This window comes from Staurois parvus, unplaced genomic scaffold (genome assembly GCF_062004578.1).
Source record: "Staurois parvus isolate SC_StPar_1 unplaced genomic scaffold, SC_StPar_1.0 ptg000343l, whole genome shotgun sequence".
Taxonomy (NCBI): Eukaryota; Metazoa; Chordata; class Amphibia; order Anura; family Ranidae; genus Staurois; species Staurois parvus.
In genome coordinates, this window is record NW_028318139.1 from 2,196,314 (window position 1) to 2,211,473 (window position 15,160).

The 15,160-nt window shown below is 38.7% G+C and overlaps 1 protein-coding gene across 2 annotated transcripts in view; it reads right to left on the bottom strand.

The window, feature by feature from the left end:
* LOC149456907 (A-type potassium channel modulatory protein KCNIP1) overlaps positions 1-15,160 on the bottom strand; it is a 451,873-nt gene that overhangs the window by 312,612 nt on the left and 124,101 nt on the right. Inside the window, exon 2 of one of the 2 annotated variants that reach the window (XM_089684302.1) lies at positions 6,689-6,733. The exons of the other annotated variant lie outside the window; for it this stretch is intronic. Within the exon in view, the coding sequence (XP_089540428.1) occupies positions 6,689-6,733 (45 nt within the window). The remainder of the gene's footprint in view (positions 1-6,688; positions 6,734-15,160) is intronic. 2 annotated transcript variants of the gene reach the window in all.

Sequence of the window (15,160 nt, forward strand, 5' to 3'; positions counted from 1 at the left end):
TATTGACATATATTTGAAATGCTACAATTTTGGCCATATTCAATACATTTCAAAATATATTTATATATATATATATATATATATATATATATATATATATATATAGTCAGGTCCATAAATATTGGGACATCGACACAATTCTAACATTTTTGGCTCTATACACCACCACAATGGATTTGAAATGAAACGATCAAGACATGCTTTAACTGCATACTGTCAGCTTTAATTTGAGAGTATTTGCATCCAAATCAGGTGAACGGTGTAGGAATTACAACAGTTTGCATATGTGCCTCCCACTTGTTAAGGGACCGTAAGTAATGGGACAATTGGCTTCTCAGCTGTTCCATGGCCAGGTGTGTGTTATTCCCTCATTATCCAAATTACAATGAGCAGATAAAAGGTCCAGAGTTCATTTCAAGTGTGCTATTTGCATTTGGAATCTGTTGCTGTCAACTCTCAAGATGAGATCCAAAGAGCTGTCACTATCAGTGAAGCAAGCCATCATTAGGCTGAAAAAAACAAAACAAACCAATCAGAGAGATAGCAAAAACATTAGGCGTGGCCAAAACAACTGTTTGGCACATTCTTAAAAAGAAGGAACACACCGGTGAGCTCAGCAACACCAAAAGACCCGGAAGACCACGGAAAACAACTGGTGGATGACCGAAGAATTTTTTCCCTGGTGAAGAAAACACCCTTCACAACAGTTTGCCAGATCAAGAACACTCTCCTGGAGGTAGGTGTATGTGTGTCAAAGTCACCAATCAAGAGAAGACTTCACCAGAGTGACTACAGAGGGTTCACCACAAGATGTAAACCATTGGTGAGCCTCAAAAACAGGAAGGCCAGATTAGAGTTCACCAAACGACATGTAAAAAAGCCTTCACAGTTCTGGAACAACATCCTATGGACAGATGAGACCAAGATCAACTTGTACCAGAGTGATGGGAAGAGAAGAGTTTGGAGAAGGAAAGGAACTGCTCATGATCCTAAGCATACACCTCATCAGTGAAGCATGGTGGTGGTAGTGTCATGGCGTGGGCATGTATGGCTGCCAATGGAACTGCTTCTCTTGTATTTATTGATGATGTGACTGCTGACAAAAGCAGCAGGATGAATTCTGAAGTGTTTCAGGCAATATTATCTGCTCATATTCAGCCAAATGCTTCACAACTCATTGGACGCCGCTTCACAGTGCAGATGGACAATGACCCAAACATACTGCAAAAGCAACCAAAGAGTTTTTTAAGGGAAAGAAGTGAAATGTTATGCAATGGCCAAGTCAATCACCTGACCTGAATCCGATTGAGCATTTCACTTGCTGAAGACAAAACTGAAGGGAAAATGCCCCAAGAACAAGCAGGAACTGAAGACAGTTGCAGTAGAGGCCTGGCAGAGCATCACCAGGGATGAAACCCAGTGTCTGGTGATGTCTATGCGTTCCACACTTCAGGCTGTAATTGACTGCAAAGGATTTGCAACCAAGTATTAAAAAGTGAAAGTTTGATTTATGATTATTATTCTGTCCCATTACTTTTGGTCCCTTAACAAGTGGGAGGCACATATGCAAACTGTTGTAATTCCTACACCGTTCACCTGATTTGGATGTAAATGCCCTCAAATTAAAGCTGACAGTCTGCAGTTAAAGCACATCTTGTTTGTTTCATTTCAAATCCATTGTGGTGGTGTATAGAGCCAAAAACGTTAGAATTGTGTCCATGTCCCAATATTTATGGACCTGACTGTATATATATATATATATATATATATATATTACAAAATATATGAAAAATATGTTTTACATTTCAAATATACTGTATGTCTTTAAAAATACAAATCTACATTTTGGGAATGCATTTATAGATATATGTAAAATTATTTTTTTAAAATATGTTCTTCAGATTTGTTTTAACATATAAAAAAGTAATTTTAACATATATTTTTACATAAATTTGTAGATTTGTATTTTTAAAGACATACAGTATATTTGAAATGTATTTTTTAAAATATTTTTCATATATTTTGTAATAAAAACGCATTTCAACATGCAGTATATATATATATATATATATATATATATATATATATATATATATTTATTTATTGAAATATATTGAATATGGCCAAAATTGTAGCATTTCAAATATATGTCAATATATTTGGGAAGAATATTTTAAAAATATATTTTTCTACCATATGGGGGGTGCGATTACACGCCTTCCCACAGCCCACACTAATGTGACCATAGCCTAAAAGTTAATTCCCACAGTGCTTGTTGATGGGAGTTGGGAGGAATTTATGTATATGGACACTGCATATTGTGAATTGTTTAAAGGGCACAAATGAATGTTTGCAACTTTTAACATGTGATATATGTATTAGAAATGTGCACAAGGGTGTATACACACATAAAAAGGACACAGCATTAGGATAAATATATATTTAATTCAGGAAAAATAAGCACTCGACACACTGAAAACACTATTATCTGCATAGATAGGAGCACAGATAGGTGGAGACTTAAAGTGGTATTAAACCCAATTTAAAAATGTTTTTATATATTGCAGAGTACCAATTATTAGATGTGGTGGCTGCATTCGTTTTCTTTTAAGGCTTTTTTCCCTTTGTTTTCACCTGGTGATCTGGCCAGTAACACATTATATTAATGCTAAACTCTGGATGCAACAGAGATACCTTTGGACAGCAGCCTTGTCAATGGTGGATGCACTAGCAGATTTAAATACACTAACAAACTGAAGCCATACTCCAGCTAACACTTTTAAACAGTTACACAACAGTTTTGTTGCTTTTGGGTTAAAGGTTTTACATAAATGAAAGCTGACCATTGTAAGCACTCCTGTCAGTGTTAAATGGTCAGACCCAACCATCTAACTGCTACATCTACAGGGAAGTTTGTTCTGTTGAAAAACTACAGACTTACTGGGTAGATCACCAAGTAAAAATAAGCTGCAATATAATACATGTTTGCTTTTGGGTTTAATACCACTCTAATTACGTAGTTTAAATAGACAGTTTACACTTTTTTGTGTTGCCCGATAGCTCACCCATGTTATGACAGGGAACTATATCCCAAAAGAAAGAAAGAAAGAAAGAAAGAACTCCAACCAATGGGAAAAGGCACAATGTTGTCATTGTATCTGGAAAGACTTACTACACAGGCAGACTATGCAATCCTGAACTCTATAGGTAAATTTGGTAGAGAGCTGTAACAGACAGGGGGGAATAAACAACTCTAAGGTCCCTTTTACACGGGCTGTGCAATTAGGTCTTCCTGTCATTTTCTCATATGGACCTTTTCAGATGGTCTGTGTATGTTTATAGATAGTAGGTGTAAAAGGACTTGTGTTCGTTTACATCTGCCTACCTGCAGGGGATGCGTCTTCTTGCATTTAGGCGGATCGGAGGGTAGTTAGGTGTACACAGAGAGCGGAGTCCATTTACTCCCGGCCGCCAATAGAGCAGAGTGGTCTCTGTCCATGTCCACGCTGCAGAAACTGAGCAGACATGGACGTTTAATCCTCGTGCTCTGATTAGCAGGGGATCTGTGAGCTGATCCCCCCTGATCGGAACAGAATCTGTCCCCTGTGAAAGGGGCCTTAGACACAGGTAGTGTTAGTTTGGATAGCAGATAGAATAGTATTGGTTATTTCAACTGTAATAGGAAAAGGGGGGGTCACAGTTCTGGTCACAGTTCTGGTTGTGTAGTATAGCTGGGGTGTGTAATTCATATACGTGAATGAACAGAATCACCTATATGTTGGCAGGCCTTGTCAGTTCACATATACAGTATGCATCCTGTATATTTACAAATTACAGTTCAATATAAGCGACTTGAAAACTCTCTTTTCAGGTTGTGACCGCTGCCTATCTGCTGGAAATCTCTCTGAATCACTTCTTGGATTTACTTTTGATTTCTGAGGCTTACATATCCCATGCTACTTTGCTGCCCGCAAGCAGTAATGTTGTCACCTGTGGTGTGTTTCATGTATGGACTGTGCCTCCTGAAAGTCCTCCTCTTCGGCACCTCTGCAGTATAGCTGTAGATCAGAAGGCAGGCTCTGTGAAATGAGTGACACCAGCAGTGCATATTCACAAGGCATAGTGAATAGAGTATGTGCCACTGTAAATGCATAGGATTCTTCTACAAGTTATGTTTTCACACTTCAAGATTGTTCAGGTTAGTAGGCTAGAAATAACTGAAATTAAATGGGGAAATTAATATAGGTTTTAAAATTTGACCATAAATAAACGTTAGTGTCCTTTCACACCACACTGCACAGGAAAATGCCTTTCATTTATATGTGTTGCAGTGTTAACGAGGCACATAAAAACGTGGCCTTGCAGTGATCTGCAATTATCCAGTGAAGAAATGCGCAGGTCACAGGACATGGTGGGAACAAGCCATTGAGGGTGCATTCACACAGATATTCAGGACATACTGCAAATTTCAGCAGCATGAATCTGTGGATTCCTGTGGTTGGAATAATAGATGTGCGTGAAGAACTGCAGCTGCTCAGCTCATACAAAATAATAACAGGCTGATGGCTGCTGCAGCTATCCATGACTGTCCACACAACCAGCAATTTTGGGCCAAGTGCTTAGTCATGAGAGGAATCAGGTGATCAACCAATGAAAGAGAAAGGAAGTAAAAGTAGTACTCTTACAAACAGTATGGCACAGCAAGATTTTTTACAATACAATGCAAGATGCTACTCACACTGCAACAGCAGTGCAACAGATGGGTACCACATGCTACAGGGTTACAGCACTCTGAACAAGTCAGCTTCCTTTGTCATGGTCAGGACCTCACAAGGATTTGGCCTCTTTGCTATCCAAGCCCAATTCCTCTCCAAACTGCAGATATCACTTTTCCCCCTATTCTCTCAGAGGGCCTCATAAAGGGGGGTCATTAACTCGGGTCAACGGAAGTTCTTCTTACTGCTTCTTCACAAAACTTGATTATCTCCTCTTTTTTCATATTTGCCCATGGTCTCCAAAACAGGTCCCCTCCAAGGTGCAGTAGTAATGAAGAGGTAATGGACAGTAATAGTAGTAATCATAGCCCACGTAACTGGAATTATCAATAGCACAACAGCTGATATGTCTCTTCTCAAAGAGGGATGCATGATATTGTTTTAATGGGTGCAAACAGGCCTATTATACATCAAGGTCTGTTTTATTTATTTATTCTTAGGTCACTAACTTCTATTTAGTGACCAGATCTCGGCAGCTTCATGGTGGTAATGTGTTTTCCCCTCAGGATGGGGAACACCAAACAGCGTCAACATGACAATTTTTCTGAAGCACTTCTTAGGGAACAACAAAATGTCCACTCCTCACAAAGGATCGCTGCTCAGCTCATTGAGACAACTAGGCCTCTACTTCTTCTCCAACATGCCACTGCCCTTTTAAATGGGAAGAATCCACAAAACAAAGCCATTCAGAGCATGGATCAAGGGAATTTTTTGAAACATGCACAGATAATGAGTAATGATATTATGTTTGATCATTGACTGATAATTGTCCTAATATGTATGTCAGGGCAAACAAAACATGTATATATGTAGTACGTCCTTTCAATACATGCACATTTGCCCACATTGTGTCCCCTTAAAGACCCTACAAGTGCAGAAAAATACCTGTTGATCTGTCAGAAATGCACTCAGCTTCTCATTTCCTTTTTTTGTGCTGACAACAGCATTTTCTTTTACTAAACTAATCTGAATCCTCAACCCCACAAAATAGGGACATATTGTTCTGTAGTCCAAGATATGTACAAAGAGGGCTAATTACTCCCCTTGATATATCCTAGGAAGTGTGCACAGGACACAGGACAGCTCTTAATTTCTGACATGATCAACAATTTTTTTCCACTTATCCAACAGATATAACATAACGCTTTAATGATATATTTAACAGATGAAAAGGACTCTTTCAATGGCACAGAATGAACAGGAAGCAAATAAGAGAAATTCAGTGTTAGGGTTTACATACACCTGTGTAAGATAACTTTTTCCTGATATATGATGATAGTTTAGGGGTAGTGGTTAGCACTCTAGCGTTGCAAGGCTAGGGTCCTGGATACAATGCCCACAAAAAACACTGCCTGCATAGTGTTTGTATATTCTCCCAATCCCTATGTGTTGTCCATTGGGGTGTCCCAACTTGCTGCTACAGCCTAAAAATGAAAAAATGTATTGGCAGTTTTAATGATATCTGACTAAATTAACCCTAGCCTGAATTTTCTGACCTAGCGTTCTATTTTGGGGATAATTCAATTCATAGTCAAAATAAGGCAAACTTCAGTTGGCCTAAATTCAATATCATCAGACTTACAGATGACATTTTGTAGGGCACAATGCTTGTTTTCTTGAAGTGTATATGATATGTAAACATAAGCATATATTTTATTTCACACACATTTTTGACACATAATAAAAATCCACATATAAAGCTTTATGATGATAATTTAATTGATTTTCACATTTATTGATGCTGTATGATGGTGTCCTGAAGTGTATGTAGACCTACAAGGATCTACACTGTAGAATGCAACATGAAAAGCTTTTGCATAGCAATGAATTCATACAAATGGTATCCATAGAGTATGTGGTGATTCTGATGCCAATGCTCAAGCCAGTAAGTCAGAAATAGAAAAATCCATTACCTGACTTATTTTGTCGAGGAGCGTAGTCCATAACATACAGCTGACCTGTAAAAGAAATAATGTATAGTAGAAATTTCTCATATTTGGTATAGAACTATGTGGTCCGGTATAGCCAAGACATTTGTCATGTGAAGGGGAGCAGTGTTAAACCACGTATACATTTATTTGGATTTTTAACAGGCCTACATCAATACTGAAAATATTTAAAAACATGCATGCATTATTTAATTCCATTGTTAATTATGTCATGCCAAAGATTTACTAAGCTTATTACTGTCAAATATCAGCATGGCTTAAAAAAAGGTGTACTCATTAATGCAATATAAAGTTATAAGAATATGAGTGAAGATTGGAGACAAATCATCCAAAACAGCTCCACTGGCAGCTTGCCTAATATTCTCCGAAAAGTTTTCACCAGCTTTGGATTTGCCTTTTTATTTGGGCTTTGTTTTGTAATTTCCCTTTTTTCACATTATCATTACAATGTATTACAATGCTTGCTGTTTATCAATGAAATGATTAATCAGGCCATGGAAGCTGGAGCAAGGCAACCTTCAAAATACCTACACTTTCGTTGCTCTAATGAATTTGCATGGAAGTGATGCATTTAGGGCTACAAGCTTCAGAGTAAAGATGTTGGGGAACTTTCCTCTCCCAAAAGGGGTTACTGAGTGCAGAGATGAGAAAATGGATGAAAAAAATAAAAGATTTTTTGGATATTTACCCTTGTTTTTAAATTTGGTAATTTGGAGTTTCTTCATTATCATAATTTTGTTATTTTCTCAGATTACAATAGGTTTCAATGTTTTTATTAACATTAGCAACAGGCTGTTGTTTTGGTGATTCCATTACATTTGTCTGCTCAATGCTGTGGGGTATACGAGCAGGTTTTAATGTAAGAAGTGTCTCAAATGCTTGCTACATTTTTTGCTCATGCAGTATTTTACTCCTTTACTAGATCTATGCATTTTAAGTGTTGTGAAAAGGAAGAATCACCAATACTAAGCACAGCAGATTAGCTTGCAAATTAGATATTTGCAGATATAATCAGCAGGACCAAGGTCCATCCTCGATAGTTTTGTTTGCTCATTCCAAGTGATGCCATAAACCCAACCTATGACTTTCTGACATTATTGTTCAGAATGCTCAGGGCTACTGAATTTCCAGAGGTAATTTTATTGATTAGCAAAAATATTAAAGTTCTGAACACAGGACTGATTGTAACTGCAAAGAATTCAATATTGGCATGGAAAATTCACTATGATGCAATATGAGGAGTCCTTCACATCACAGTGCTTGAAGGACCATATACAGTAATCTGGCATCCCTAGAGAAATCACAGAAAAGCACTTAGGCACAAATAACTGCAAAACCAGAAAATTGCTTTTAATTTTATTTTCAGCAACTGTTCAATTTTCTCTTCACCAGGAATTATACTTTATTTTATGTCTAATTATTATTATTTTGTGTACCTCTAAATTACTTTGTGAGATTACCTTTTAAAGAGATTGTTTTATATACAAACTTGTAGAGTAACCATCTAGTCGCAGACTGCATGTCTAAAAAATTTTCAGTATTTCACTGGAATGCATGTTAAACATCCAAAATATTGAAAATTCCAAGGGCTATTGCCAGAAGAAACATCCTCATTGTAGCATGTGTGTATCAAGGAAACATAATAGTTGTTGCCAGTAGAAAAACTACTACCGGCAAGGTGTCTGTGTATATGTGTATATATATATATATATATATATATATATATATATATATATATACACACTTCTGTAAAGGAGTGAATCCTGCTTCTTCCATATCTATTAGAAGCATCAGCAACAGTCCCATCACGATCAGCAGTTATTGTTGCAGCTTGTTTGACATTATTTTCTTCATGTTGCAGCCACAGACATGCATTGAGGTGCTGGATTATGGCCATATCCAGAAATTTGCAGGCTATGTTTCATCCTGATCGCTCCTTGGTCCCTAAATCTATACCCAGTGACCCCAACCATTATTAGGTCTGCACGGTGGACCAGTAGCCCAGATTGGGTCATGTTGCCATAGAGGGACTTTCCTGCCTAGCTTTCTGTTTCCTATTGAAGAGGATATTTAGCACAGCATTAGCCAAATGTGCGGATAATTAAAAATAATTATTATATGTTTTATATAATGTTAAATAACATTATGACGTTTTAAATGTTAATACTAAGGGTAGATTCTTTATATAAAAGGCTCATTTTCTAGAAAGTCTTTTACTTCGAGATGTTATTAGAACAGTCCTTGAAATGTGTTGTTAGAATGCCCTTTGAAATCTTGGCGCAGGGTCTTGGACAGACAGTCTTCTAACATTGTACAGTGAGGCATTTACAGTTATTTCCACAGCATACAGGGTACACACTGCTCAAGGCTGACCTGCCAGAAGTCCCATGCTGCTGGATGTCTCTGTGTGCCTTCCTGGTCCACAACCACAATCAGTGAACATGAGGAAAAAAAGTAGCGACACTCCAATATACAAACAGCAGACTTCTTTATTATTCAATTCATAAAGATAAAAAGACAGCAATGCACGGCTCTGGGAACATCCCTGGATGCGTTTCACACTTATTCATTACTGAAAGCTCCATGAACACTCACTCCTTTTGATCCTACATCAACAGGTGAACTAATAGGAGTATCCAAAGGAGCAGTGTTCATTTGTTATTCTGTTAAAACAATATAACGCAAAATAAACCAATCAATATATAAATACATAGTCAACAAATACTAATTCGAACACCCAAGCAAAACACAAAAACAAAACAAAAAAGCTGCATACCAACCACCAAAATAATAATAATGAAGAAATAATACAACTCATCTAAGAAGAAAAAAAACATAATAAGCATACACTGCTCAAAAAAATTAAAAGAACACTTTTTAATCAGCATATAGCATCAAGTCAATTAAATTCCTGGGATATTGATCTGGTCAATCAAGTAGCAGAGGGGGTTGTTAATCAGTTTCAGCTGCTTTGGTGCTAATTAAATTAACAACAGGCGCACTAGATGGGCAGTGAGATGACCACCAAAACAGGAATGGCTTTACAGGTGGAGGCCACGTTTTTCCCTACTCATCTTTTATGACTGTTTTTCACTAGTTTTGCATTTGGCTAGGGTCAGTGTCACTACTGGTAGCATGAAGCGATATCTGGACTCTAAAGACATTGCAGAGACAGTCCAACTCCACTAGGATGGCACATCAATACATGCCATTGCCAGAAGATTTGTGGTGTCTCCCAGCACAGTCTCAAGAGCATGGAGGAAATTCCAGGAGACAGACAGTTGCTCTAGGAGAGCTGGACTGGGCCGTAGAAAGTCTTTAACCCATCAGCAGGACCGGTATCTGCTCCTTTGTGCAAAGAGGAACAGGATGAGCACTGCCAGAGCCCTATAAGATGACCTCCAGCAGGCCTGGTGTGAATGTCTCTGACCAAACAATCAGAAACAGACTTCATGAGGGTGACCTGAGGGCCCGACGTCTTCTAGTGGGCCCTGTGCTCACTGCCCGACACCATAGAGCTCGATTGGCATTTGTCATTGAACACCAGAATTTCCATGGAGGGGCACACAAACCTCTACAGGCTAGACAATAGCACCCTGACTGCCATTAGGTATCGGGATGAAATCATTGGACCCACTGTCAGACCCTACACTGGTGCAGTGGGTCCTGGGTTCCTCCTGGTGCATGCCCAGCCTCATGTGGCAAGAGTATGCAGGAAGTTCCCGGATGATGAAGGAATTGATACCATTGAATTGTCTCCCTGCTCGCCTGACCTAAATCCAATAGAACACCTCTGTGATATCATGTTTTGGTCCATCAGACACCGCCAGGTTGCACCTCAGACTGAACTGGAGCTCAGTGTTGCCCTGGTCCAGATCTGGGAGGAAATACCACAGGACACCATTCGTCTTAGGAGCATACCCTGATATTGTCAGGCATGCATACAAACACATAGGGGCATACAAACTACTGAGTACCATTCTGAGTTGCTGCAATGAAATTTCAGCAAAATGGACTAGCCTGCTGCATAATTTTTTTCACTTTGATTTTCAGGGTGTCATTGAATTCAGTCCTTTGTAGGTTGATCATTTCCATTTCCATCAAACGATAGGGCATCCTTATGTTCCTAACCCAGTCCATACCAGTGTAGATATCCAGAATTATATTTTTCCCATTGAGATCTGATGTGTTTTCAAAGTGTTCCTTTTTTTTGTGTAGTGTATATTCAGGATATTTACTGGAATAATACATATGAAATACTCAAAACTACCGAAAATATTGGGTGTAAATAAATACAATAATAGTGTTTCCCCCTTCAACATTCAGTTGAACAACTCCACCGAGGAACTGCTACGTCCACACCTACCTATGAAGAGCGAACTATAAGGTATGATGTGGACATAGACATAAACCCCTTCTGGATGGAGACAAAAAAGAAGGTAAAAATAATAAATGATGAAAAATGAATGTACACAAACAAGCGAGAAACTGCTACGTCCACACCTACCTACATCAGTTGTATAAATATGCAGAAGTAAAGGCAAGCTGGTTACTCAAAATAATGGAATATATATAATTCATAATTTAAAACAAACTGGATATGAGTGTGCAGGTGAAATATCCAGTATACCTCTCTTCTGCATAACAACCTGAATACATCTCCCATGACGGGAGCTCTAACTTTCTCTATTATTTATCTGGACCGATACTGGACTGATGTCGCCACCATTTTGACCATTAAAATGTCTGGCTACATTGGTGGATTTACAATTCTTAATATCACAGATGTGCGGATACGGTCCCTTAATCTTTTGGCCGTGCACCCCACATATTGGGCATGGCAAGTCTTAAAGCTGATAACATAAATGACATACCTGGTGTTACAATTAAAAACATGTTTCAATTGGAAAGACTTGCAATTACTACTAGACACGACCATGTCACCTCTAAAAATGTGTGGGAAATGGAGACAGTCCCGGGCACCACACCTGTAATTACCCTTAAAGTGTAGCCAAGTAGTGGATAATTTACAGGTGGACTTAAAGAAACTTGGAGAAAGGGTACTGGCCAAAGACTAGGCTTTGCTCGGAATGATCTTAATACCCCCACTTAAAATGTCTATCAAATCCTCATCTCCAAACAGTAAGGGTAAATACCTCTTAACTATTATCACCAATCTGGTCAAACTCTTTGACTATATGGGGTTACCAAAATAGGTTTATTGCCAAAGTCCCTGCAAGGTTTATTACTCTTCTCTAAGAGGTTCCATCTATTCTTGGTACAAGCAATATTGTATGCACGGTCCAAACAACCCTTTGGGTATCCTCGTTGTCTGAATCTATCATATAAAAGGGCTGCTTCTCTAGTAAAATTAGAATCTTCACTAAAGATCTGTCTGATCCTTAGAAACTGTCCAACCAGAATACCCTTCACTACATGTTTGGGGTGGCTGGATTGTACTAACAATAAACTATTTCCTGCCAGAGGTTTTCTATAGACATGTAGTAATACTTCCGCCACTTCCTCAGCTTAACATCCAAAAAAGAGATCTCACCGTCATTGGATAAACCAGTAAAAGTCAAGTTGCAAGTGTTAGAATTTAGATACAACGAAAAAAGTGACAAAAGAAGTTCTAAATTGTCAGCACCTTTGTCCCAAATGAATAGGAGGTCATCAATATACCAGAAGCACATGTGAATATGAGACCTACAAGGGTTACTATCTCCATAGATATGGGACCGCTCCCATAAACCCACTGTGGCCCCACATCTCTGGAGGAAGAACACCCCATCAAATATGAAATATATGTGCGTCGGCAAATACTCCAGAACCTCCAAAACAAAGAGGTGATGTGCAGAAGGTTAATCAGTGTGGCGCTCCTGATAAAAAGAGACCTCTTTATAAGCCAAATTATGTGGCATTCTGGAGTACAAGCTGGTAACATGACAAGTAAGCCAAGTATAATCCTGATGCCAAACCACATCTTTCATACTCATCAATAAATGGTTGGTGTCCTTTAGGTAACTCGGTAAAGAGCACACCTATGGCTGTAACTGGCCATCCAGCCACTGACCAACCTCTCGTTCAATGAATGTACTCTTTTGTAAGAGATTCTGTAGGATACCCTTATAGGTTTTAGTTGGATCACTTTTCGGCGTGCTATAGGTATTCTATAGTCTGCTGGTTGTCTGATCGCCTCCTCCTTGTAAGCTAAGGCATCCATGACAACCACCAGACCACCCTTGTCAGAATCGCGTGTGATAATGAAGTGGTCTTCTTGTAAATCTTTCATTACCCTCCTCTCTTGTACAGTTAAATTATCAACACTGAAACGTGAAAGAGTCAGTCAACTTGACTAAATCCCTCTCTACACACTTCTGGATCTTGTCCATCTCAGGGACACGGGACTGTATTGAAGAAAAATCAGAATTAATTTTGATGGGGACCCTCTGAAGGCCCTCACTGAGAGAGAATGCAGGTGCGCCCACCTCTGCCAAATCAGTTAAAACCTGGGCTGCACAATGCTTTCTGAAAGAGAAAGTACCAGATGAATAAAAATGCTGTGACAGACAGAAATTAAGACCTTTAGACAAAAGAGACAATTCATGTGGGGTCAGTGCACGATGTGATACATTTAACACATTAACTATTTCTTGTGTGTCTAAAGTCTGAGGGAGTAAGGATTGTTGGAGCCCCCTCCACCTCTTTTTGCCTCCTCTCCTGGTTCTGCGCCAGACACAGCCAGGATCTCATCTAAATATTCAGTTTCATTATCAGAGAAGCTGACCCTCTTCTTGGGTTGGAAAGCTGCTCGTCCCCATGGGCAACTCTTTTTCCATGTATATACATTGTTGGATTCATAGTTCAACTTATCTCTGATAATCTTTTCTTTCCTGCCCATTATAATGTCCTTTTCCAAATGATTCATTTTTTTCACTCAAGTTATTATTCAAGCCCACAAAATCTGTTAAATTCTTTAATGGAAAGATATCCTATTGTAACAAATGGATATCCTGTTGTAATTTCTCAATCTCCTTGGTTTTGGAGGCAAATATCAAACACATTAAATCAAAAGAGAAAGCAGATAACACATCAGTCCATTTCTTTTTTAAATGTTCATCAAATAAATCAAATGTAGGAAATTAGTCCATGCGGAATCTGCTCTAGGGATAAATACTCACTGAATGTAGTCTTGTCCCAATATGCCTTTATCCTTCAAAATATTACATTGCAACTTTCTAAAGAGGAGCCTCAGGGAACCTGCATAATCTTCATTGTTGATATATATAAATATGTTGATAATTGTATTGATGTTAATCTGGACCCCTATATACTGTATTATAAGTCCATCCAGGTAAATCAATATAATAAATCCAAGGACAAATGCTATAAAAGTGCAAGAAATCACTCACATTACTGCAGATAATCCTGGGTTCAGGTGCAGGTATCAACGCTGAGCTGGTGTAAGTGGAAGTCCAAGGAAACAGCATACAGGGTACACACCGCTCAAGGCTGACCTGCCAAAAATCCCATGCTGCTGGATGTGTTTGTGTGCCTGCTTGGTACACAACCAGGATCAATGAACATGAGGAAAAAAAGTAGGGGCACTCCAATATACAAACAGCAGACTTCTTTATTATTCAATCCATGAAGATAAAAAGACAGCCATACACGGCTCTGGGAACATCAGTAGACATGTTTCACACTCCTTTAGTGCTTATTCGTTACTGAAAGCTCCAAGAACACTCACTGCTTTTGATCCTACATTAACAGGTGAAATAAATCAACCCAGATGACCCCCCACACACACACTGAATCATTTCTACAGAAACGCTGACACTATAAACAAGCTGACAGCTGGTGTAGTCTGCGTACTTGCCTACACTTCATATGGCATAAATTGGTGGCACTGAAAGGATTAAATTGTTTTGCCACTGGCCAATGTGTACAATTTTAAAGTTATTGTTATTTTGGCTGTTACTTGCTCTTGGTCACCTTAGACCTATTACTGCTTGAAAAAAAAAATTAGTTGCAGCCAAAATGATAAATGAAGGGAGAGCCAATGGGCAAACTGTTGACAAAAAAAATGTTGGGAGCTGAGCATTACAGGGGGGGAAAGCAAAAAAAAAGAAAGAATTTACTGTACCTGTACAGTGGGGAGAGGTCCTTTTAATGTGATTTGGAGGGCATGGGCATGGAAAAAAGCACCAACCCTTCAAAGTAAAATTTCAGGCTAAACTTAACTAGTCTTAAAAATTCTGCCTCCCCCTCCTAACACTTATGCTGACTATCCTGTCTAAGAAAGATGTATACACTTACATATTATCAGCCCCTTCAGGTTTGGTTACATGATCCCCCGTGTCAGACAGTGGCGGCTGCAGGGGAGAGGAGATAGCACTCAACAATACCTAAGAAAGCTTGCAAGCAGTGACATCA